Source organism: Eurosta solidaginis, chromosome 1 (assembly GCF_040869045.1).
Source record: "Eurosta solidaginis isolate ZX-2024a chromosome 1, ASM4086904v1, whole genome shotgun sequence".
Classification (NCBI taxonomy): domain Eukaryota; kingdom Metazoa; phylum Arthropoda; class Insecta; order Diptera; family Tephritidae; genus Eurosta; species Eurosta solidaginis.
In genome coordinates, this window is record NC_090319.1 from 35464342 (window position 1) to 35491690 (window position 27349).

The 27349-nt window shown below is 38.4% G+C and overlaps 2 protein-coding genes across 17 annotated transcripts in view; one reads left to right on the forward strand and one right to left on the reverse strand.

Annotated features, from left to right (window-relative positions):
- Positions 1-7974, forward strand: part of Fer2 (48 related 2) — a 115046-nt gene extending 107072 nt beyond the window's left edge. For 6 of the 8 annotated variants that reach the window (XM_067786250.1, XM_067786243.1, XM_067786259.1 and 3 more), the window contains one exon: positions 5107-7974. In XM_067786250.1, coding sequence (XP_067642351.1) covers positions 5107-5231 — 125 coding nt within the window. In that variant the 3' untranslated portion in view covers positions 5232-7974. The remainder of the gene's footprint in view (positions 1-5106) is intronic. The other 2 variants (XR_010953272.1, XR_010953273.1) reach the window with 1 other exon arrangement.
- On the reverse strand, positions 7726-25897 carry LOC137251475 (growth hormone-regulated TBC protein 1-A). 9 transcript variants are annotated; one of them, XM_067786200.1, is made up of 7 exons: positions 25717-25897; positions 24629-24820; positions 10808-10995; positions 10464-10721; positions 10207-10389; positions 8804-8916; positions 7726-8723 (listed from the first exon to the last, which is right to left on the reverse strand). In XM_067786200.1, exons 2-7 carry the CDS (start codon positions 24661-24663, stop codon positions 8502-8504), a joined length of 999 nt encoding a protein of 332 aa, XP_067642301.1. In that variant the 5' UTR covers positions 24664-24820; positions 25717-25897; the 3' UTR covers positions 7726-8501. The 9 variants fall into 9 exon arrangements, with proteins under 9 accessions (XP_067642301.1, XP_067642290.1, XP_067642273.1 ...); XM_067786189.1 differs by having other exon boundaries at positions 24629-24985; XM_067786172.1 differs by having other exon boundaries at positions 24629-25086.
- Between the last annotated feature and the right edge of the window lie 1452 nt (positions 25898-27349).

Genomic DNA, 27349 nt, shown 5'->3' on the forward strand with positions numbered 1-27349 from the left:
GGGGTGGCACCGACAACAGAAAGAAAAAGAGAAAGTAAAGGGAGATAAAAAAGGTTTATGAAAGGAGGGGGAGGAAAAGAAAAGGAAAGAAGAGGAGGCAGTGGAGAACGAAAATAAGAACGTAGGTAGACGGGAGTCGGGACGGAAAATGGAAAGTTAAAGAATTAAGAAAGATTGAGTGGGAGGAATGGGAACATGGTGTGCAAGACAAAGAAATAAAGAGAAAAATAGAAAGGGAGCTCGATGGAAGGGGGAAATAATGGAAGAGAAATACGAGGAGAGCAGAAGTATAAAATGGAGAGGTAATGGGTAAGGGATAAGGAGTTGAAGAGGAGAGGAGAATGGAGGAAAGGAAAGAACAAGCTGAATTAAAGTAAGAGCAAATCGAACGCCAACAAGGCTGGACACTTACGCACAGTTTCCGCTTTTATTGAATTGAATTTGAATGCCTTTAAGTCAGGCTGTAAATAAAACTAGTTCGCCTAGAAGACACTGCGGGAGCCAGCAAGCCGATAAAATTACCTGATCTACAGATGTCTCATCTCCCAAACAATGTGTAAGCCCTCTTTCAACCTGTCCAATTTTGTCCTCCCCTTGCCATGCAAACTAACGCCGTTGCGTGTCCAAAGTTGGTTAATCTGCAAAAGTTTTTTTGCGGCCAAACGTATTCAGAAGTACTAAGTTAAGCGCTTCCGGAGGCGCGCTCACTACTTTTGATAATGTCCCAACACATCTATGCCAAAGGGGCCCTTTGCTATTGGATGCTTATACTAAAATATAACGACGATTACAGGTAGATCAATTGTCGTCAGCTTTCGCGCACTGGTAACTTACCAAATTCACCTCACCGATTAATCCACAATTATTGCAGTCCAGTATGTTTGGCATATTTGTATAGTCCTCTGCCCAACTTCTTAATCACACCTATAAATGCAGCTGGGAAGTCATTCAGAGAGCAGATCATTTGGGCGAGTTATCATTTTAACTGCGAGTTAGCTTTTTTATACTCAGTTGAGCAGAGCTCACAGAGTATATTAAGTTTGATTGGATAACGGTTGGTTGTACATATATAAAGGAATCGAGATAGATATAGACTTCCGTATATCAAAATAATCAGGATCGAAAAAAAATTTGATTGAGCCATGTCCGTCCGTCCGTCCGTCCGTCCGTTAACACGATAACTTGAGTAAATTTTGAGGTATCTTGATGAAATTTGGTATGTAGGTTCCTGAGCACTCATCTCAGATCGCTATTTAAAATGAACGATATCGGACTATAACCACGCCCACTTTTTCGATATCGAAAATTTCGAAAAACCGAAAAAGTGCGATAACTCATTACAAAAGACAGATAAAGCGACGAAACTTGGTAGATGGGTTGACGTTATGACGCAGAATAGAAAATTAGTAAGATTTTGGACAATGGGCGTGGCACCGCCCACTTTTACAAGAAGGTAATTTAAAAGTTTTGCAAGCTGTAATTTGGCAGTCGTTGAAGATATCATGATGAAATTTGGCAGGAACTTTACTACTATTACTCTATATGTGCTAAATAAAAATTAGCAAAATTGGATGAAGAACACGCCCACTTTTTAAAAAAAAAATTTTTTTAATTCAAATTTTAACAAAAAATTTAATATCTTTACTGTATATAAGTAAATTAAGCCAAAATTCAACTCCAGTAATGACATGATGCAACAAAATACAAAAATAAAAGAAAATTTCAAAATGGGCGTGGCTCCGCCCATTTTCATTTAGTTTGTCTAGAATACTTTTATTGCCATAAGTCGAACAAAAATTTACCAATCCTTCTCAAATTTGGTAGGAGCATAGATTCTATGACGGTAACTGTTCTCTGTGAAAATGGGCGAAATCGGTGGAAGCCACGCCCAGTTTTTATACACAGTCCACCGTCTGTCCTTCCGCTCGGCCATTAACACAATAACTTGAGCAAAATCCGATATATCTTTACTAAACTTAGCCCACGTACTTACCTGAGCTCACTTTTTCTTGGTATAAAAAATGGGCGAAATCTGACCATAACCACGCCCACTTTATCGATATCAAAAATTACGAAAAATGAAAAAAATGCCATAATTCTATACCAAATACGAAAAAAGTGATGAAACATGGTAACTGGATTGGTTTATTGACGCAAAATATAACTTTGGAAAAAACTTTGTAAAATGGGTGTGACACCTACCATATTAAGTAGAAGAAAATGAAAAAGTTCTACAAGGCGAAATCAACAGCCCTTGGAATCTTGGCAGGAATACTGTTAGTGGTATTGCATATATAAATAAATTAGCAGTACCCGATAGATGATTTTCTGGATCACCTGGTCCACATTTTGGTCGATATCGCGAGAACGCCTTCACATATACATCTAAGGGCCACTCGCTTTTAAAACCCTCATTAATACCTTTAATTTGATATCCATATCGTACAAAAACATACCAGAGTCACCCCTGTCCCACCCTAATGGCGATATCTCGAAAAGGCGTCCACCTATAGACCTAATGCCCCCTCCCTCTTAAAATGCTCAGTAACACCTTTCGTTTGATACCCATATCGTACAAACATTCTAGAGTCACCCCTGGCCCACCCTAATGGCGATATCTCGAAAAGTCGTCCACCTATAGACCTAGTGTCCACTCCCTCTTAAAATGCTCAGTAACACCTTTCGTTTGATACCCATATCGTACAAACATTCTAGAGTCACCCCTGGCCCACCCTAATGGCGATATCTCGAAAAGGCGTCCACCTATAGACCTAGTGTCCACTCCCTCTTAAAATGCTCAGTAACACCTTTCGTTTGATACCCATATCGTACAAACATTCTAGAGTCACCCCTGGCCCACCCTAATGGCGATATCTCGAAAAGGCGTCCACCTATAGACCTAATGCCCACTCCCTCTTAAAATGTTCAGTAACAGCTTTCGTTTGATACCCATATCGTACAAACATTCTAGAGTCACACCTGGCCCACCCTAATGGCGATATTTCGAAAAGGCGTCCACCTATAGAACTAAGGATTACTCCTTTTTAAAATACTCATTACCACCTTTCATTTGATACCCATATCGTACAAACACATTCTAGAGTCACCCTGGCCCACCCTAATGGCGATATCTCGAAAAGGCGTCCACCTATAGACCTAATGTCCACTCCCTCTTAAAATGCTCAGTAACACCTTTCGTTTGATACCCATATCGTACAAACATTCTAGAGTCACCCCTGGCCCACCCTAATATCGATATCTCGAAAAGGCGCCCACCTATAGACCTAATGTCCACTCCCTCTTAAAATGCTCAGTAACACCTTTCGTTTGATACCCATATCGTACAAACATTCTAGAGTCACCCCTGTCCCACCCTAATGGCGATATCTCGAAAAGGCGTCCACCTATAGACCTAATGCCCACTCCCTCTTAAAATGCTCAGTAACACCTTTCGTTTGATACCCATATCGTACAAACATTCTAGAGTCACACCTGGCCCACCCTAATGGCGATATCTCGAAAAGGCGTCCACCTATAGAACTAAGGATTACTCCCTTTTAAAATACTCATTACCACCTTTCATTTGATACCCATATCGTACAAACACATTCTAGAGTCACCCTGGCCCACCCTAATGGCGATATCTCGAAAAGGCGTCCACCTATAGACCTAATGCCCACTCCCTCTTAAAATGCTCAGTAACACCTTTCGTTTGATACCCATACCGTACAAACATTCTAGTGTCACCCTTGGTCCAGCTTTATGGTGATATCTCGAAAAGGCGTCCACCTATAGAACTAAGGATTACTCCCTTTTAAAATACTCTTTACCACCTTTCATTTGATACCCATATCGTACAAACACATTCTAGAGTCACCCTGGCCCACCCTAATGGCGATATCTCGAAAAGGCGTCCACCTATAGACCTAATGCCCACTCCCTCTTAAAATGCTCAGTAACACCTTTCGTTTGATACCCATATCGTACAAACATTCTAGAGTCACCCTTGGTCCACCTTTATGGCGATATCTCGAAAAGGCGTCCACCTATAGAACTAAGGATTGCTCCCTTTTAAAATACTCCTTACCACCTTTCATTTGATACCCATATCGTACAAACATATTCTAGAGTCACCCCTGGCCCACCCTAATGGCGATATCTCGAAAAGGCGTCCACCTATAGACCTAATGCCCACTCCCTCTTAAAATGCTCAGTAACACCTTTCGTTTGATACCCATATCGTACAAACATTCTAGAGTCACCCCTGGCCCACCCTAATGGCGATATCTCGAAAGGGCGTCCACCTATAGACCTTATGCCCACTCCCTCTTAAAATGCTCAGTAACACCTTTCGTTTGATACCCATACCGTACAAACATTCTAGAGTCACCCCTGGCCCACCCTAATGGCGATATCTCGAAAAGGCGTCCACCTATAGACCTAATGCCCACTCCCTCTTAAAATGCTCAGTAACACCTTTCATTTGATTCCCATATCGTACAAACACATTCTAGAGACACCCCTGGTCCACCTTTATGGCGATATCTCGAAACGGCGTCCACCTATGGAACTAAGGATCACTCCTTTTCAAAATACTCATTAACAGCTTTCATTTGATACCCATATCGTACAAACACATTATAGAATCACCCCTGGTCCACCTTAATGGGGACATCTCGAAAAGGCGTCCACCGATAGACCTAAGGCCCACTCCCTCTTAAAATGCTCAGTAACACCTTTCATTTGATACCCATATCGTGCAAACAAATTCTAGAGTCAGCCCTGGTCTACCTTTATGGCGATATCCCTAAATGGCGTTCATCCATAGAACTATGGCCTACTCTCTCTTAAAATACTCTTTAATACCTTTCATTTGATACACATGTTATACAACCACATTCCAGGGTTACCCCAGATTGATTTTCCTTATTTTGTCTCCATAGCTCTCAACTGAGTATGTTATGTTCGGTTACAGCCGAACTTAGCCTTCCTTACTTGTTTAAGTTAAAAAAAACTTCTTCAAGTGGATCTTAGTTTTCGTTATACAGTTTATATTTATATGTCTCTAGCTCTATATATATATATGAATCCTTCTGTTTTTTGCAGATCTCACAGCCCGTCTTTCATGGATCAATTGGGAAAATCTCGGCGTACATCCGGGTCGACGTACTCTACTCACCACGTTGGCATTGTCTTCGGAACCAATGTGCGGTGCGCACTGCGTGCCATAAATTCATTGCTCTAAAGCCAAAATATTTGTATAGTCTAAAGATCTTTGCGTATACTTTTGTTGTGATACTAATTTAGTTCGACTGTCTTCCGTTTACTTCAATTAGGCTAAGTTTAAGCTTAAGTGTGCATATATGTAAGTTAGATATAAATACACTTAAATCGAAAACCTTTATTTAATAAGCCCATGCTCTCATTTTATCTCGAACTTGTAGTCATGACAGATGGATGAGTAGGTAACCATACACCCAGGTAACGTCTTAACACAACTACAATGCAATCACGACTTACGTAAATGCAGGATAGATCCCTTTGAATTCAAACTCAAACTGACCAAGCTCATTATACGAGGGACCAGCGTTTTGTTCAAAGTAGAGGTAAAGTACTCATCTGCGACGAACGGATTGGCTTCGAGCAGTATCGAAGATTTAAGGAAGTCCTTCGCTATGTTGGAAATATCTGGTAGATAATAGCATGTTGTTGTTATTGTATTACCGATAAAGACACTCTTCGAAGGTTTGGGGAGTATTATGTTGTTGTTGTTGTAGCGATAAGGTTGCTCCCCGAAGGCTTTGGGGAGTGTTATCGATGTGATGGTCCTTTGCTGGATACAGATCCGCTACGCTCCGGTAACACAGCACCATTACGGTGCTAGCCCGACCATCTCGGGAACGATTTATATGGCCACATTAAACCTTCAGGCCATCCTTCCCTCCCCACCCCAAGTTCCATGAGGAGCTTGGGGTCGCCAGAGCCTCGTCTGTTAGTGAAACAGGACTCGCCGCAGATAGGTGAGGTTGTTAATTGGGTTTGGAGAGGCTGTATATTGCGCTGGCAACCTGAAGGGCCTTGAATCTGGTATTTTAGTCGCCTCTTACGACAGGCATATCTACCGCGGGTATATTCTGACCCCCTAAACCGCTGGGGTGGGGAGTATTATCGATATAGATGGTTCTTTGCCGGATATAGATCCGGTATGTTCCGGCAACAAGCACCATTGAGGTACAAGCCCGACCGTATCAGCAGCGATTAATATGACCGCATTAAACCTTCTAGGCCATACCGTTCTCCCAACCCCTTTTCCCAAAGGAGCTTGGCGTAGTCGGGCCCTTCGGTCCATCCAATAGGTGCAATCACCTAGCAGTTTCAATAGGTCAGTCAGTTCTGTTAGAATGCTCACGTTTCTGAGAACTGTTTGTTCAGCATTTTGTTTCTCTGCTTTATGAGTATTATTGTCCCGGATTGGCAGGCCTGCAGCTTCCTCTAATGTGTTTCATTTAAGCTCAGCGACCATGTTGGAGACGAGTAACATACAAGCGGCTGGCCAATTGCTTTATTAGTAGCTATCAACTTTCTTTGTCTTTGGTCCAAGTGCTGACAGCTGTTACGGATTAGAACTTTAGGTGCGATCGCGGCTGCAAGCTCGCCAAAATGTCATCGACGTGGATGTTCAAACACCGTAGACTTGATTGGTGGAGGATATTTGTTAATTTTACACTCTCTTTGGCCAGGGTTAGGTTCGACACCTTCCAGTAGTAAGCGAGCATGTAGTAAACAACAACAAGGATAACAGTTTGTGATCAGAAAGCAACAAATTAGATGGGGTACGTTGTTGTTGTTGTTGTTGTATTACATGCCTTAACCTTTTGCAATCCGTACCAAAATTTATATGTCTTGTATTGCACTTCCGATTTTGGTTGTGATTTTTTAATCTTCGTAGAAAACTGTACATGTAATATCTTATAACTTTAAACGAGCAATTCTTGTATATTTGTATAGCCGAACGATCTCGGGAACGGCTCAACCGACTTAAATGAAATTTGGCAAAGAGATAATGTATTACCTTCTAAGACTTTCTATCTAGGTGTTGCCACTCAGAATGTTTCACAAGGTTACCACCTATTCGAAATTAAAAAAAATTGCATGAGATATGCCGATATGGGTATCAAACGAAAGGTATTTCACTCCGCATTACAATAGGGACGTTTTTGAGTAAGGTTGCCATTTAGGGTTGCCACCTATTCGAAAGTAAAACAAGTTCATGAGATATGCCGACATGGGTATCAAACGAAAGGTATTTCACTCCACATTACAATAGGGGCGTTTTTGATTAGGGTTGGAGTAGTTAGACGAAATAGTACTCTACTTACTTACTCATATTCTATTAAAGCTTTAAGGGAGAACATTAAAGTTAAAAATCTTCATTTTGCGGTTAGTGTTTGGTATGTTTTTGAAATAGATTTTTAAGGATATCAAATATTGGTAAGTAAAAATATATAGTATATGTACATATAAAAAAAGTAGAGTTTGATTAATGATGACATGTAGGACAAAGTATGTTATGTGGCATACTCGAAGATTGCCGAGCAAAGCTCGGTCGCCAAGGTACTGTTTGATTAACTGAATAAAATCGTTTATTGGATTTATAATGCATTAAAGTATGCATACACATAAATCCAAGATCCATTAAATTCAAAATTACGATAAGCAACAAAAATTGTATTTATTATCATAGTTATTATTGATAATTTTTATTTGTGTAAAAAAAAAAGTTTACAACAATTATTATTATTTAGTAAATGAAAACAGCAAATGATAGCAAAAAATAACTAACATATCAATACTAACACTGTAACTATTATAGTATGTTCTTCAACACGCACACATATAAACTTTTAAACACACGCTTTTTTATATGAGTATATGAATTTTGCAATTAATACATGTAAGCAGCACACATTCTATAATTATAGTATACTTAACCATCATAATATTTGTTTTTTGTTGTATACATTTGTAACTTAAAAGTTATTTTTAGAAATCTAATTTGGTCGTTTTAATCCTCTTTAAATACATAATACATACGTATAACTTTTATAATTATTTGTATTTGTTTTTCCATTTTTTGTTCTAGTTGAAAGCAATTCCATATCATTGTTGCTAGTAAACATATTTGCTTTAATACATTATTTTTTTGTTAAATTTTTGTTAACATTTAATATTGCTAACCATTTAAAATAATATCATAGCCATTTTTTCGTTATTATTTGCTCGTTTAACTTGTAAATTCAGCATTTTTGTAGTGTAGCTAAATTTTATAGTTAATATTTTTATTAATTTAATTTTAGTAGTTGTTCGGTTTGTATTTTGTTTAAGTAGTTCAAGCAGCTAGTCAACAACAACTACACAATGCACAGCTTCTTTTGATTTAATTTTTCTATTTAGCTATTCTACTCATAAAAAGTTTTTCTAGTTAGCAGTGTGATAATTTTCTAAGTATTATTACGTCCTACACATACTTTGCGTAACGCTTCAAGTTCGCTACGTTTCAAACGTATTTTGAACATTGCTTCTATAAAACTATGGCAGTTGGTAACAATATCATCCTGCATCATATTTTCACGAAATAAATTCGCTAACGCTGCTATGTCATCACAGCCGATTATTGCTGTTTTGTGTGTTAGAAAAAGTGCTAGTGCGGCGCGAAAGACAATCTGTGTTGAAAATGCAGAAAAGGAGGGAAATTTAAAATGATGAAATTAATGAAAAAATAAAAAATATATATGTGACATACCTTCCAGCCTTCCGCAAAGACACAGTCCCAAATACGTAGCACTGTTTCAACAGGAAGCACCTCAGCGAATATGCAAATGAACCACTTGCTCGCTATCACAGCATATGGTAAACCTTAAAGAGAAATGGTATGATAATTTTAGAAGTGTGTTGTTATTAAATAGTTCGAGAGCATTTATTAAAGACACATGAGGCAAAGAAGCCGCCCTGGAATTTTGAAGTTGACGCAGAGTCCAAGAGGGCTTTTATGACAGTAGTCTTAGAAATCTAGATCAAATGCAGAAGACAGCACTCGTAAGGCTCAGTTGATTACATCGACTTAGTTTTGTATGCATTATTTAACCACCCTGTTGTCCCAGCAGTGACAAGATACCCAATTCGACAAGCGTTTCCTCATGGCCCTATTATCATACCCATTATCAAGCCTCTTCGGTGGATATTTCTTAAGACATTAAGTTTACAATGTGGGCTATATTGAGAAAATGTATAACCCAAAGTCTGCAGTGTGTGGCAGGATGCCACCTCCAATGACATGCCAATGTTAAAAATACATAGAATGTGTATAGGCTGGGGTTGGCCCTCCTACAACGTATGTAAGTTAAAAATTGGGAAAGGTTGGAGTCCATCCCGGATGTGGCCGCTTTAGTCATCAAAATCCTCAAGAGCTGGGGCCAAAGATAAGTTAACGCTATTGTATAAGTTGCCTGCCTGAAGTCATAACCGACAAGTGATGTATGAGCCCCACTTAAATAGCGAGACCGAAATTCTCAATTTTAAAGAAATAAAATCCTGAATGATCACCAACCGACATATTCTAGCAGACAAGTGCTTAATGCAGTTGTGCCGTCAAAAGGAGGGTAGAGGGTCATCTACATAAGCATTATGACGACATTCGGCCAAACAACTCAGAAGTTTGTTCCAAAGAAACAGGCGGCAATTATGGCAAAACTGGTAGCACTATTGAAATAGAAATTGCTTTACAATATATTTCCCGTCTACAGTGTAACTGACCATGTGCTGGTGTTTCCAAGCTTGTTGTTGTTGTTGTTGTAGCGATAAGGAAACTCCCCGGCAGGCCCTGGGGAGGTTTTATCGATGTTGATGGTCCTTTGCCGGATACAGATCCGGTACGTTCCGCTAACAAGTACCATTAAGGTACTAGCCCGACCATGTCGAGAACGATTTGGTATGACCACATGAAACCATCCCGCTCTCTCAAGCTCTTAATCCATGAGGAACTTGTGGTCGGCAGACAATCTGCTCTTAAAGAAACAGGAATTCGCCACGGGTAAGTGAGGTTGTCAATTGTTTCCAAGCCTAATATAAATTTTTCTCGTCTTCATTCTTAATGATCTGTACATGAAACCCACAATTTGTAAATTACTATGCAAAATGTGGTTTTACCTAAATTTTCTATGTGCCTATTTACTTGCGGTGCTCTTCTAATAATCATCTCTTTAAATACTGCCAAATCACGTAAAAGATTCGCCATATTTTTTGTATGATACTGTGGCACAATATTTTCAACAATATGTTTCAATAGCCAAAAAGATTTCTCCTCATCGTCTGTGACAATCAGAAGCAAACCTAGAAACACAAAAGAAAACTATATTGAAAAAAAAAAAAAAAATATGTACGAGCAATATAAGAGTTACACAAACCCGCAATATAATTTAAACCTTGACAATAGCCAACTTCGCGATTATGATGCGCATACGCAGCCAATATATTAAAGAGGCGCTCCTTTTTCGCATCAAAGTGAATATTGTCGGGAAACGTACGAGGTAGATCAATAGTTATGGAATCGCAGATTTCCTTTTCATAATGCGCGGTCAACAAATTACGATATAATGCAGGTGAGCGTTGTTGTAATCTGGCGGCACCTGAAATTTTCATCCATACATCAGGGCGAAACGGTCCTAGTAAGAAATTAATTATATATAAAGTTATTAAATTGTTTTGATAATGGCTCCTAACATAAAACTACTAAGCAGCAGTTCTTTACCTGGAATTCCTTTTCTTATGTAACGTTTCAATTTACTATCAATTGTGTTGAGATCAGTATTTCGTTCTAAAATGGCTTCCCATTTCATTCGACGCTTGGTGAGCGTTTTCAGGTAACCAGACATAAATTGCTCATAATTTTTATAATCAAATTTATCCGAGCGCTTAAAGCCATATTCGTCAACATCGCTGTGGAATATAGAAAAATATTTATATACACACATATATATGTAGTTCAAAAAAAAAACATTCCTTTCTTTTACTTTTTGATATACTGCCATGATTTAGAAATACATTTTATAGTAACTTATAACTAAAATCAAGTTTTCATGGGATGTACAATGGGATGAGTATTTTATGAGACTCGATATTTGAGTGAAATGTGAGAACTTTTTTACTTCCTTTATATTAGGTCGGTTGAATGTTTGTCCGCTTTTCATACAAATCTTGAAACTTTACACATAGGTTAGAACACCGTGACAATACAACAAAAGGAAACAAATCCGTTAGGTGCCGCACGGATCGAAATAATTAGATAAGAATTTGAAAATTTTCAAACCAGCTTTTAAGTAACTTCTCGATAAGCTAGCGACTTGAAATTTCAAACTTAATTCAGAGGTCGATGACACGATACAAAAAGATTGGCTAGGGGGCGCACGGGATGAGATATTATTTTAATTTTGGGATTGATTTTTATGTAAGTTCTGATTGAGCTACAACTGTAAAACTTCACAGATAGGTTAAGACACCGAGAAATGTAAGAAAAATAGAAAATAAAAATAAAATAAAAACATATCAAGCACTTCCTTTATATAAATGGACAAAAATCAGCGAAAAATGTATCCTTATATAAAGACATATTCTTGCTAGGCCTTGTATTTTTAAATTTTGACATAGTAATTGCAAAAATATTTATGAGAAGTAAAAATATAAAGGTGGAGGTGACTAATAATATCTCCTTTCCTACCGACTTCCCAATCCAAGTAATGTGCGCTCCACTTTTATATTTTTACTTCTCATAAATATTTTTGCATTGAAATTCCTCCATCGGGTTACGGGGCTTAGAATATACCAGCGGCAGGTATACCTGTCGTAAGAGGCGACTGAAATACCAAAATGATTCAAGTGGTTTTTGAAAAAAAATAGGGTTTATTTGACCAATATGTGCTGTAGTGCAAGTCAAAAGACTTCACTAGTACAACCCGACGTTTTGTAATCATCTTAGCATCCTCAGGGGTGAACTGAGCACTTACACAATTTTTGTATACGTTAACATGTTTATCTTATCGTCATCAATATATTTATTTATTTATTTATTTATTAAGTGTTTGTACCAGGAAGACTTACGTCTTTTAGGCAGTACATCAATCCGATTAAGTAATTATACATACCTAAATGTTACAAAAAGAAATTTACTTGTTCATCTAAAGATATAACAAAGCATATATATAAAAACAGAAAAGTTAAATACATACAAATTTTCAATAGTATATATTATCAAACATTCACCTAAAACTTTAAAGATTTAGAGTAACTTAAGAGTTAAGAAAAGAAAATGCTGCTAGTTTGAAACATCCTGCTTTTTTTAATAGTTTTTGTTTTGGAGTGAAGTACTGACAAAGAACAGTTTTGAGGATGTTGTATATTTAAACTTAGGGACCAATAGATTTAGGGTCCGAGTGGACTGACACAAATTTAGTTTTTCAAATAAGTAAGATGGATTTTTGGAATGAAGTAGCTTATGCAAGAAGCATAGATTTCTAAGTTTTAAGAAGTTATTAACATTACTTCCGAGAATTTGTACGGCATATGAAGAGATATGATCAAATTTCTTTTTAGAAAAAACGAAACGGGCAGCATTGTTTAAAGCAAGCTGCAATTTATTATTTGAAGACGAATCAAGATTACCGTATATAAGTTCCCCATAAGAAATTTGAGGAATTATAAGAGATTTGACCAGCTTCATTTTTGTTTCACGTGGTAGTAAATAGGCAGTTCTATACAAATTTCGAAGGGTATTATATATTTTACCGACCATAAGGTTAACATGGTCCACACAAGTTAATTTAGAGTTAATTCTGAAGCCTAAATTGGTGACCACGTCATGGAATAATATTTTGTCTTCATTAAGTATAACTTCAGGAAGGCTGTTCAAGTCACATGTTGCGCTTGATATTGCTAACGCCTTAGATTTCGTTGCATTCATATATAACTTATTTCTGTGAGCCCAATTTCCTATGCGTGATAAGTCTTCATTCAGCCTGACGAACAAGTCTTCGGTAAGCCCAATAGGGCGTGACAAGTATATTTGTGTGTCGTCCGCGTAGAGATGTATTTTGGCATTTTGGCAACAAGGAACTATGTCGTTAATAAAAAGTGTAAACAATATTGGACCCAAAATAGATCCTTGTGGGACACCAGATGTTATAAGCTTTAAGTTTGAGACATTATCACCGCATTGAACTTGTTGAAATCGAGCTGTGAGGTAGTTTTGGATTAGCTTTATAGCATAAGAGCTGAAGTTATAGTTTATTTCCAGCTTATGAAGAAGTATTCTGAAGTCAACTGTGTCAAAAGCTCGTGAGAAATCTAAAAGTACAAGTACTGTAAGCTCATTACGGTCATAGGCAGGGCGTATGTCTTCAAGAATCTTAAGCATGGCAGTAGCGCAACCATGTCCTCTCCTGAATCCCGACTGGTCCTCAGATAGTAAGTCATTCTTATATATATAATCAATTATCTGCTTAGCTAATAGCTTCTCATAAACCTTAGACAAGGCTGGCAACAGGCTAATTGGTCTAAATTCTTTGGAAGAACATGGAGACTTAACTTTAGGAATAGGGATAACATTAGCTATTTTCCATTGACTTGGAAACCCACCGGGCATAATTGAAAAGTTAAAAATATGTGTTAGTGAAGCTATAACAAATGGAAGTATAAGTTTAATAAATCGTATACTGATGCCATCAACTCCAACGGCGTTAGACTTAACGTCAAATATAGCATCCAAGACATCACTTTCGGTTACAACTGAGAAGTCAAAAGCATCAATATCAATATTTGTTCTTCTGCCTATACTACCCATCTTACTGTGTTCATAACTGGTGTTATGATCATCATTATAATTTACAATGTTATCGCTTATATTACCATTCAGGAAGTGTGAGTTCATGACATTAGGGTCAAATTTGCATTGAATATTATCTTTTTTGGCTACTCCAACAGTACGAAGATTCTTCCATAGCATTTTTGGAGGCAAATTTGCATTAAATTTATTATTCAAATATGCCACCTTAGCATTCCGGATACATAAGGTAGCTTCATTGCGCAAAAGACGAGAGGCTTCCCATTTGTTTTCATATGGAAATTGCTTCCATTCTCTGTAAGCTTTCTCACGTTTTCTTAAAAGCTTCGGAATTTCATTTGAGAACCATGGTTTTTTATGACCTTGGATTTTAACGGTTTTTAGAGGAACATATCTATTAAAAAGGTGATTGACAAGGCTATTAAAATATTCCAACTTTTCGTCTAACTTAGAGAAGGAAAAGCATCCATTCCAGTCAAGAAAAGCAGCCTCATTACTTAGCTTATCTAGGTTTACAGAGTATAGAGTTTGAAATGGGAAGAGAAACAATAGTGCCAGTATAAAATAATATATTAAGCATTAAAACTAAGCAAAGCATTATGCTAGGGTGTTTGTGTATTGTTCGCTTCATTTGTCGGTACGTTGTTTCCTGCAATTCGTTCAGCGCTCTCTTTATCTCTAATTTCTACAGCATCACTGTGTTGACGAGTACGTACATACACCTCTCCACGCAGTGAGAAAACAGAAGTGAGCCATTTCTGTTTTTTTAATTGCAGAGCATGCTGCAATACTTCACGGTTACGCTTTGTAAGGCACTCATGCACAAATATTTGTCCATTTCCATTGCATTCAATATCGCTAAGAGCTAATGATCTTCTGTTGTTTTTGCAGAAGTTAGCTATTGCTCTTAACCCATTACAGCATAACGTTCGATATATCGGACGTTAATAAAATTAAATTTGTATGCATCAGGTTTGTGATGTGTGGAGGCTTAAATGGTGTAGTCGAAAGGAAATTATTTCTTCAATAATGGCAAACCTTCGTTTATCGATCCGTCATAAAAAGTTTCCGTTATTTTACATTTTACAGTATAGTGGATTGCAAGCAGAAATTTTCACGCAAAGGGTAAAATATTTTGTTACATTTTTTTGGTATATTTTCAGAAAAATTTTTTAGTTACAAGTTTTTATTAGTGTATGGGTGTGTTACTAAACAAAACATGAAAAATTACGAAGTTTGCGTTATTAGGAAACATTTTCTGAAGTATTTAGTTGTGACGTCCGATATATCGAACGTTATGCATAGCAGGCTCTAAGTTTATCTATTGGTCTGTTGCTTTTTTTAGATTGACAGTAGACGAAATTTTGAGCCTTTTGGAGCGATGATGAAATTCTGAAAATGGAAACATTATTTATGTAGAGCCACCAATCGAACTTGAAGGTCAAGCCACAGATGAAGACAGTGACAAATCGGATGAAGAGCACAACGGTAATTTGAACCACTTAGGACATAAATTATTGCGAACTCCGTCCTTTTCGTACAAATAAAAGATCTAATCAAGATCAGCGTTTGCACGAGGCCTCCTCGAGTAGCGAATGCGAGGATGATGAACCACTCTCGACCTTGAATAAATGGCTACAGCCAGCCAAGAAAAGAAGGGTTGACTTATGGAACAAAGATATCCCAAATTTTACTTATACAGAATTCAGTCCACAAACATCATCAGAAGAGGATTTGATCAAACAAATTGTGGAGCAAACCAATATTTACGCCAGGCAGAGGAATAAGCAGCTAATGATTACTGAAGATGAAATTTTGTGTCATTTTGGGAGGAATGCTACTATCAGGATACGCCAAGTTACCAAATAAACGTCTTTATTTTTCCAGAGACAACGATGTTCCAAAACGGCTTTCCGAAAATATAAGATATAACAGGTTCGAATCAATACTCCAAAACTTGCACCTCAATGACAATAGCCAAATAGGCTCATCTTCTGACAGACTGTATAAATTGCGTCCATTACTAGATAGCCTAGGGAATTCTTTCCAAAAGCCCCACGGCATAGAGGAACATTACAGATTCGATGAAAGCATTATTCCGTATTACGGAAAGCACTACGCTAAACAATTTATAAGGGGAAATCCCATTAGATTTGGATTTAAAAATTGGGCTTTGTGTGCAAGCACTGGATATATGGTTGCCTTTAGTTTGTACACAGGAAGAAGTGTTGAGAAGTAAAGTTACCATCTGATAATGGGATAAAAATATACTTTGACAATTTCTTTACATCTCTAAGTTTGATGAAGCACCTCCGAGAAATAGGATTTTATGCAACTGGTACTTTACGAGCTAATCGCACAGAAAATTGTCCTCTGAAATATGTAAAAATGCTTAAAGGAGAAGACCGAGGCTACCGAGGCAATGTAGCTCGAACTCTGCTTGTGACGCGCGGAACTCCACCACATCAAGGACGAAAACCAGCTACACCATTATCCACTACACGTTTTGATTGCCTGAACCATTGGATTGTTCCAATAGATTCAGAACGCCGGCGTGCAAATAAGCGTGAAGGGAAGTTGAAATACAAGTGCCTCAAATATGAAGTAGGTCTCCATCCGAAGTGTCTCATGGAGTATCATGTAGCGCCCAATAAATAAATATATGTTTATATAACAGTCTTGTATTTATATTTCTTTATTTTCAGTAATATTTTAAATAAATTTTGCTAGAAGCCTTAACACTTTTTTATTTCTCATGAGGTAGCTTAAGGTGCCGGTGTGCATAGCGTTCGATAAATCGGACGGTTCGTTTACAACAAACTACAGACAAATGTGTAACTTTTCTCTCACTACTTGATAAATGTGATCTCCACAACCCGTAATTTTCACTGAAACTTATTATAAGTATATGGATAAACTTTATGCACTAATGGGTTAAAAGCAAAGAGCGGTCATTGGGTGAATTTAATTTGATTATTAAAGGTGAGCTACCGTTCTTGCTTTTTCGAATACGAAAGGCAGTGCGAATAGATGGCGGATTTACCTGCACTGTGCGACATATTTTAGTGAAGACTTCACCTAAATCTTCATTCGTCGTTGTGGGCACTCCACTTACCAATATATCTGTCAGTATGGCATTATTTTGGCATTCATCCACCTGACTCCTCAGTGCATTGACATCCGATCGAAGTTGCTTGCACTCAGTTTCCGCTACCCTCTTTTCCATATCGTTGTAGCTGCTCTTCAAATTAGCGATCACTGCCGTCAACTCACCAACTCTCTGCAATAACCGCTGCTCTGATTCCCTTATAAACTCTTTCATCTCCTCCATCATGCTCTCCTTCCATATAATTAATTTTGCTTCTAGGCGCGAAATCTCACTAGAAGTAGGCGGCGGGCTCTCAATTTTCGAAGCTTTTGTAAATGTTGGAGTGAGAAGTGGGGAGACAGTCGTTTGCCGTGTTGGTCTTGTTTTTGTTGCAGTTTTTGATGCCATATTTATATGCTGATATGTCAACAAATTAGCAAAATATTTTATACACAATATTGTTGGAAATGGTTAAATAATTTTGTAACCGAATGGCGCACACCGATTGTAAATTGCTTCACAAAGAAATTTCCCGTGTTTAATTATTTATTGCGACGTGGAACTATTTATAATTAAATTTTATTGCAGCGAAAATGAAACGCATCTACTCTCTTCGCATTATTTTTCAAAAAAAAATTCTAATTTAAATTAATTTATTTTGTTGGTTGTCAGCGCAATTTATAGCCTCTCCAACCCAATTTTCAACTTCACCTACCCGTGACGAATACTGTTTCTTTAGCAGCCGAGGCTATAACGACCACAATTTCCTCATGGGTCTAGGGGGTGGGAGGGAGGGATAGGCCATTCATGTGGTCATACTTATCCGTTCCCGAGATGGTCGGGCTAGTAGCTTAATGGTGCTTGTTACCGGAACGTGAATACGGCAAAGGACCATCAACATCGATAACACTCCCCAAAACCTTCGGGAGTGGCCTTTTCGCTACAACAACAACAACATCACATTGAAACTCCTAGGCCATCCTACCCCCTCACCACCTAGTTCCATGAGAGCCACTATATATCATACATTCATATTTGTTATAGGATTTCACTCCGGTAGGGAGATTGACAATAGGGATGCGAAGTTTTGAAGCTATATTGCGCTTATCAACCCCTTGAATCCCGCACCTATGCACTCATGAACTCATCAAATAGAAAAAATACGCATAGTTCATAGGTCACGAACTATTGCTATCCGTTACCTGGAAATCATTTTGTTGTAGTTTTAATTTTTTTTTTCAGTACTGATATTTCATATACATAAATGTAAGCACTATCTGCATACCAATTAGAAAAAATTTAGTTTTAATTCATGGTGGGCGGATTAGTGCGTGACGAGACTAAAAAATGCGCTTATCTTTATTTTAAAACGATAAAAACGGACAGGATTTTATTTCTGCGATTAATAAAATTGATGTAAATTAGAACGCATCGTGGTGCATGGAGAAGGCACAGCTCTGAGAGTTGGTAAAAAAACCACGAGTCAAAACTGCAAAGGACAAAAAAATGTTTTCGTTTTACTGTGCTGAATCGTATGCCCATCAAAAAATTATATGTGAGTGTGGCACCTTGGATCAATTCATAATTTCTTTTGGATAATGGCGGGTCTGTTTCGGGATCATTTCGCTACTATCTCCTAATCGTTCCCGCATGATTTTTGAGATAATTTCGGGACCATATCGATATCTGACTAAGATCAATTTTGGGATCATTTTTGGTATCAATTCGGGACTTTTTCGGGATAATTTCCGAAATTTTGTGGGAATATTTAAGGACGTTTATGAAAATGAAATTGTGATATTTTAAATTTATTGTGAAATCAAAAAAATATGTAAACATTAATAATAAATATCAATTTATCTATCTAAACTTAATTGTTTTCGGAATCGCTACGGGACGATCTCCGAATCGTTTCCGCATAATTTTACTGATAAGTTCAGTATTTTTCGCGCTAATTTAGGGTTGTTTTCAGGACTATCCGGACCAGTTCTAGAAACATTCCTCCAGAGTTTTCAAACCCCTACAGCTCTGAGTCCACGCGTTCCAGAACAAGACTATTTTGTATGTCCGCCAGATTGGGGTCCAAGCAATGTCGGAAAAGTGAGCAATTCACAACTAATTATGGACCCCGACTTTTTGTAAAAACGCGTTTGCACCAACAAAAACATTGCAAAAATAACAGCATGATATACATCCACTAAAGTGAATACTATGTTTGAAATACAAACTTTGTATTAATGCATGATGGCGGAAGCACGTGAAGCGCGTAAACCAGGTAAATTAAGCACACTAAACAAAACGGCTGGTGCTTTGATGAGCAGCTGGCGCGACAAACAAATATAATGTACCAATATATAAATATCAGAACTTTGTACTTAATGTGACGCAATGTACTCGTACGTAGGTTTATTATATGTAAATGTAGTAAGGCAAGTACGTAGATGACAAGTTTATGGTAGAGATATACGCCGCCGCCGCCGCCGATTTGCGACGTTTTTCGCACGCCGCCGCCGAATGTCAAAAATATCGGCACGGCGGCGGCGGCGTTCGGCGCGTTACTACATTTTCTACTCTTTTAAGACTCTCTAGGCCATTTATTAACCATCTCGAAAATTGGTCCGATATGGTCGAAAGGGGTATCAAGGGATGCGCATTACTGCCAGTTAAAAAAATAAAATTGCGAAATTTAACACTTTCTAACCGTTTAAAAGTTATTTGAGAAAAAAGGCGCTTTCAATGCCAGCTTAACACGGATTTCGCCAAGTTATTAACACAAAACACTTAAAGAAAAGTTATTTAATAAATTTAAATGCTCACTTGCATAATTTTTTCAAAAAATTAGTAAAGAACAATGATTTTAAATAAAATGTCTCAAGTCGAACATGTTTTCAAATTGTCCTCAACTTGTTAAAAAAGCAAGTTACCCGAAAAAGGTGCGGAATTTTATACCCGATTGGCTGAAAGAGTAAGCTAAATCAGTGATGCAAAATCCTTTAGTAGGCTCCAGTGGCTTAAATTCTCCTTTGAAATGATTCTTAGCTCATACTTAAGTTGCATATATCTTCAACACGTATGAGAAGGGTTTGAAAAATCACTTTATTTGCTGAACTATACAATAGCGTCGGAAATGTTAATTTTGATTTTCACACTTCATCATTCAACACCCAAGTCTCCCGGTTTGACATTTCCTAAAGTTGGTGGCCCTATCCCCAACTAGTCCCTTGTAGCGAATCACATTGGATATAGCCTATCAACCATGTTTAAATATGACCAACACGTGACGGCTCCTGTTACAAATGTGAAAACGTAGGCACATTTTTTAACCAGGTTCGGACTTGTCCTTCGAAAGAACACTCAAAGCGGTGAAGCAAAAGCTTTCTCAAGACCGTGGAACAAATGACCGGGTGTTCTACTAGCCTAACGTAGGGGATAATCGAACTAGTCTGAAAACTGAAGGCGGTTATCCATAATGAGCTGTTATATCATAAGGCCGGAAACGAAGACTATTGAAGTCAATGTATCCAACGCAAACGTCTGCAAATATTGGTCTACATTTTAAAAGTTGTTTCCACGGTCCTTGTAAAGTTTAAATTATGTAGATGCGCCAAGGATTATACGATTTTCACCCATGAGTTACGCAATGACATCCACTTAGACCGTTTATGATTTCGAGAGCGGTATCCTTGGCCGCATAGTTACTCCCTAACGTTTCAAGGTGTTTTTTTGGATGTAGTTCGGAAGCATAGCGCAACAAAAGCATCCGTCAGAAAGTCTGCGCAGCTACACCTAGAGGATCAAAAAAAGCCAGCATTGATGGTAATCGTTAAAACTGTGCCACGAGAGTCATGACTATTAGTAGATAATTGATAGCACCCATAAGTCGTCTTTGTGCGTGACCAGCATGTAGCCCCAAATGATTTAAGGAAATCTTGCCGACGACGGGTATTAGAGTTAGCCCAGAACATCTCCTTCGGTGAAACTACGCTACAAAACTGTGACCATTTTAAGTATTTCTCCCTCTCTCCGCAAGGAGCTACTCCTGAAATTTTCTGAACGATACGCGAGATTTTGAGGAAAAAACCGCGGATCTTTCCGAATTGGCCGAAACGATTTCCTTAAATACATATAAACAAAACCTTTCCAAATATTTTTTTTAAATTTTTGCCTTACAAGCCTCCCAGATACTAATCCCCAAGTTAATGCCATTGTTCCAGATCGTTAAATATACCATTGACGTCAGCAGTATGTTTCCATATTCATTAGTTGGGGACAATGTGATACTCTGAAGTCCAGCCATTCAATTAAGAGGTTTACGCCGATCACTTTGTCGGCGCGCCGGTCACGCCGCCGCCGCTGGTATATAATAGAGCCTACGCCGATTACGTGACCGGCGTAAACCTCTAGTTTATGGAACGGGTGCAGTGGAAATAAGGTTTTACAAAACATCTGGCTGACAATGCTTAATTGAAGCGTGGCTTGAGGTTAATTATTGAAATGTTTCACAAATTTTATATGAAATAGCTCATAAACGTGATGTCACGGTTCTCGTTACAAGGTTAGTTATTCAAGCTGGGATAACCGTTGGCCTACAACTCGTTGTTGGCTGGTCGTGTAGTTGTTGGTAGAAAAGCACTTCGCCTTAGTTAGTTCGTAATAAGAAATGACCTTAAGATATACAATATAGAGTAAAAACCCACTTTCTTCACTGAGGCCGAAGAAAAATTAAGAGCCGTTGGTACAAAAACAGAAAAAATACCACCTAGAAGGATTTCTAGAAACACAGACCGGCATAAATTCAATATATGGTTAGAGTTATAAATGTCTCGCATAAACATTAGAAGAGGCACGAATTGTTTGGAGCAGTTAGACAAAGTTAATAACTTCAAAAAGGTAGTGAAGGACCGCTTTACGGCTAGGTGTTATAAATCAAATGATTCAAACTAACAAACAACAAAAACGCACCTGCTAGTCAGAAACTTTCAAGAATGGGAAAACTCTGCGTAAGCTCTTTTCCAAACCTAGACACACTTATCAGTGGGAGGAGTACATGAGACAGCTAAAAGTATACAACAAGAAAATCCAAAAGGAAAAAGTTAAGGATATTTTGAGGTGGCATTTCGCGAACGCTAAGCAGCAAGGCTTCACAAAATCCAGCCAAGGAGCCTTGGTGAAAGAGCTGTTAAAATTTAGCACTACGAAAGAAAAAGAAAGGAGCAAAGGCCCTCGAGCTGGAGACCCAATTTACAAGGAACTATTTTCTCATAGTCAGTCATCCAATGTTGTTGGTGTTGTTGTAGCGATTAGGTTACTCCCCGAAGGCTTTGGGGAGTGCTATCGATGTGATGGTTGTTTGTCGGATACAGATCCGATACGCTCCGGTAACACAGCACCATTGAGGTGCTGGCCCGACCATCTCGGGAACGATTTATATAGACACATTGAACCTTCAGGCCATCCCTCCCTCCCCACCCCCAAGTTCCATGAGGAGCTTGGGGTCGCCAGAGCCTCGTCTGTTAGTGAAACGGGATTCGCCGCTCGAAGGTGAGGTTGACAATTGGGTTGGAGAAGCTATATGTTGCGCTACACAACCCCTTGAATCCCTCAGTCATCCAATCGTAATGGACAGTAGAATCCTTTGAATTTCTTTAACTTCCACGGAAGTTACATATTTCGCAGGCTGTTCAAATCGAAGAAAGGAACGTATCCCACATCTGACGAAGATTATGAAGAACAATTAAACGCTGGACTATTTCCCGACAGTTATGAGATAAGCAATTTGTATACCTACAAGAAAGAAAAAAGAACTTAGTGCCAAAGTCCTTGGGCCAATAAGAGCTCTGTCGGCCAGAAATCAAAAGAGAAAACTATTAGCACTAAGAGATAAATACTTTATAGATTCAGAGCAGGCAGGTTGACTGATTCTGCATTGTACCAGCCACCATTGCTGTTGTTGTATCGATAAGGCTTTAGGGAGTGTTATCGATGTAATGGCCCTTTGCCGGATACAGATCCGGTACGCTCCGGTAACACAGCACCATTAAGGTGCTAGCCCGACCATCTCGAGAACGATTTATTTCGCCACACTAAACCTTCAGGCCAACCCTCCCTCCCCACCCCCAAGTTCCATGAGGAGCTCGCCAGAGCCTCGTCTGTTAGTGGAACAAAATTCGCCGCGGATAGGTGAGGTTGACAATTGGGTTTGGAGAAGCTATATATTGCGCTGGCAACCTGAAGGGTTGCGCTACACAGCCCTTGAATCTGGTATTTTAGTCGCCTCTTACGACAGGCACACCTACCGCGGGTATATTCTGACCCCCTAACAAGCTGGGGTTTAGTGGTAATTTAGTGTTTTACGTCTTACTAGATCTAGATGGGTCGTTGTACAATCCTGAACTCACCGGTTTACGTTGATCACTCGTAATAGGGGCTCGTATGTTGTTGTTGTTGTAGCGATAAGGTTGCTCCCCGAAGGCTTTGGGGAGAGTTATCCATGTGATGGCCCTTTTCCGGATACAGATCCGGTACGCTCCGGTACCACAGCACCATTAAGGTGCTAGCCCGACCATCTCGGGAACGATTTATGTGGCCACATTAAACCTTCAGGCCATTCCCTCCCTCCCCACCCCCAAGTTCTATGAGGAGCTCGAGGTCGCCAGAGCCTCGTCTGTTAGTGAAACAGGATTCGCCGCGGATAGGTGAGTTTGATAAATGGGTTTGGAGAAGCGTTATATTGCGCTGTCAACCTGAAGGGTTGCGCTACACAGCTCCTTGCACCTGGTATTTTAGTCGCCTCTTACGACAGGCATACCTATCGCGGGTATATTCTGATCCCCTAACCCGCTGGGGCCCTTATCGTGTGTTACGATTCGTATCGAAATCAAATTTACACTCAAACATTAAATCAAAATAGCTCTGAAATCATGAGTCCGAATAACGGCATATGTGAACTAGAGACTTTACATACTAGTTGGATATATAATTTATCATAATTTGTGTATATAGTTTGGCAGTTTAATATTGAGTGAAGATTGGATTGCGATACGAATCGTAACGCACGATATGTGCCCAGGTTGTAAAAATAAAACAAGTTTCTAATGCGCACACATTTTTAGAAACTACAAAAACTGAAGATCACAATAAGAAGCCCACAAGAAATAGAATTATTCCCTCCACTGTAGAGATTTACGGTGGGTGAACTCTTGCACATACTAACACCGGGAATCGATGTTATTGTTGTTGTTTTAACGATCAGGACACTCCCCGATCAATTTTTGTTTTTGGTTTTGGCTATAGTTTGGCGGATATAGATCCGGTACGTTACAAGTAACTGGTAACACTAATATACTAGGCCGAATGTTTTGGAGACTATTTGACGCCAGAGTTAACAAGTCCACTCCGCTGAGACATTACAGACTCTGCGTCCATATGCGTAAATAGGCATTTGGTGAGGCGTTTGTGCCGCTTTTGTGAAAATGGAAACGGTTTTTAAACACACCAACCAACTTGAGTCAACACTAATTCCCGACTTTTTAAGAGAGATCAGCATCGGTATAGCGCTCTGAAGAAATGAGGATATAATTATATATTTGTTCTAATCAGCTAACCTAATAGACTTACTCACAATTGCCATAGTAAATGTGGTAGCTTACCTGAATCTTGAGTTGCTAATGGCTGCGACTTCCATATGAATAGGTTTTTTGTTGACTTAGCCGCATAAACGTTATAATAATTGCAGTATCGCCCGCCGTATATGAAGCGATTTCCGCTTTCAGCTTTTACTCACTTTTCGAATGGCATTTACGCATATAAACATTAACTTCCTGTAATTTCTATACAGATAGCTATTTTTGCAGTATAATTGAAATGTTTAGTTATGCTAATTAATGCAGTAATAATAATCCAAACAGCCGTATGACCAAACCGACGTAATATGTTTTTCTTTTGTGTTCGAAGACTCGTTCATTCACTTCTCATATAATTTTTTTAGTATGAATTTTATTCCAAGACTAATAAATTAATAAATCTTTGCCATTTAACCAGCTAATTCACGCTTTCCAACATAAAATGCCCTTTTTACTTCTTTGCTTGCAAGTAAGATCCTCATTACCTATCGCATTCGTTAAAAAGGCAGTTGTCCTTGAGCTTTGTTATACTTACAAGGATAGATATGTATGTATGTTTGTAGCAAAGAATGTCTTTTACTTAATATAAAAATAGGTATGTAATCTTCATTCAAAATTCACTATACAAAGCAGGTGGGCGCAGGTGTCGGTATATTAACGAGGAACTATTCCTAAGAAAACTCATTGCTATCTTAAAAATAGGCCTCGCACACAAACATTCAGATAAAACTTTCGAGTGTTAATTTAAATTTCACTTAAAGCCCTCTTATCAGAATTTTGCCTTGTTGTGATATTAGTAGTGTTGGTGCCAGCGCCTATTCACACTCTTCTGTCCCACTTGCCTTCACTGGGGTATGCAGCCAGCTACAAATATTGGAGGTGTTCGGTGTATTAACGCTTTGCTTGCATGTTTTGTTGTTGGAAGATTAAATGAAATGCATTAAATGCAAGTGGTAGCCTTACAGATTGCTCTTGAGATGTAAACTAATATAAAATTCCAATAATTGGCACTCAAGTTTTGTCCGCCCACAAATTTTACTTTTGCTTTGCCCAAAATTTTAGATTTGCTTAGAGCTTTTACAAAACTGCACTTTCACCTTAAAATTGAAATGTACCTTCAAACTGTTTAGTTACACAAAATTCACACATATTTTTTAAATATTCGGAAGTAGCTATAGGTATTCCAATTAATTTTTTAACTAAATCTTTTTTAATCATCTGCCATCAGGGACAAAACACGCACTTTTTTTCGTCAACCATTTTTTCTGCAACGAGCACAAAACAAATTATTTTTGTTTTGAACTCTCTTCGCTGTAAATAAATGACAGTTTGAGCAGCGATCCAGCAGAGCGCAGCGAAACCGAACAGAGCTGCCAGCTCATTGGTTACAAAAATAATTAAATATGGGTATATAAGTTGATAAAATTGCGATTTTTCAAAGCCCGATAGATGTACTATTGTGAATGACAGCAGAGTTTTGTTTACAAATTTTTGTGAATCTATACGAAACAGATAGCAAAACAAAATGTAAATACACTGCGCTGTAAGTACTTGACATACTAAAAGTAAAAAAAAAGTTTAATAAACAAAATTGATTTCAGAGTATGTCTTAACAGAAACAGAAGACAGTTTGCGCGCCCGTAAAAATAGGTCATCCATCCCAAATATTTTGAAGGTTTGTGCCACTTTAAGGTTTCTTGCCCAGGATGTTGCAACAGAGTGTTGGGAATGAGGCTTTAGTTGGATTATTTTCGGATTATGTAATAATTTTATATTTACTTTTATTTAAATAGCTCCCAACGTATCGTGGAAAAATTTATCAACGATAGCTAGCGTAGAAAATTGAACAGCTTATGCGATAGTTAGCGTATGGCAATACCCCGATAAACGATGAACGCTAACGATCGGGATTCACACGCTAGAATTTATTTCATAATACGGTAGAACAAATTGGAAGTGTTTATCGTGTATCGTATGAGTTCATAATAGGGGTTTATTATGTCTTAACAGAAGTAGAAGGCAGTTTGTGCGCCCGTAAAAACAGGTCATCCATCCCAAATATTTTGATATTTGCAACATAGTGTTGGGAATGAAGCTTTAGTTAGATTCTTTTGGTTTTTTAATTTTATAAGTACTTTTATTTAAATAGCTCCCAACGTATCGTGCAAAAATTTATCAACGTAGCTTGAAAATTGAACAGCTGATGCGATAGCTAGCGTATGGCAATACCACGATAGACGATAAACGCCAACGATCGGGTTTCACGATCGGGACGAATACAAATCCTATACAGACAACCGCTTTGCTGCCCTCCCTATCCCAACTGATGCCCGCCAAGGGGAGCGTGCTTTCCGCAAGGTCATTGAATTGGCCTCGGCTCGTTTAATTCCCGCCGGTAGAAAGCCTAGGGAAATAGGGTTTCAAATATTTAGCACATGTCTTCAACCTGTCTCTTTCCACCTTTGTCATACCCGAAAAATGGATAATGGCCAAGGTGGTCCCGCTAATAAAGCCTGGGAAACCAGCTAACATAGGAGAGTCCTATCGCCAGTAGCCAAGACGCTTGAAGCCATTTTGCTCCCCCACTCCAAAGCAAATTTGCAGCTAGCCTATAATCAGCATGGCTTTAGAAAACCGTATAGCACCACCACCGCGCTAAATGCCATTATCACCCAGATTAATTGTGGTCTAAACAAAGATGATATATCTATCCTCTTTGCTTTTATCATATTTTCATCGTTTTACAAC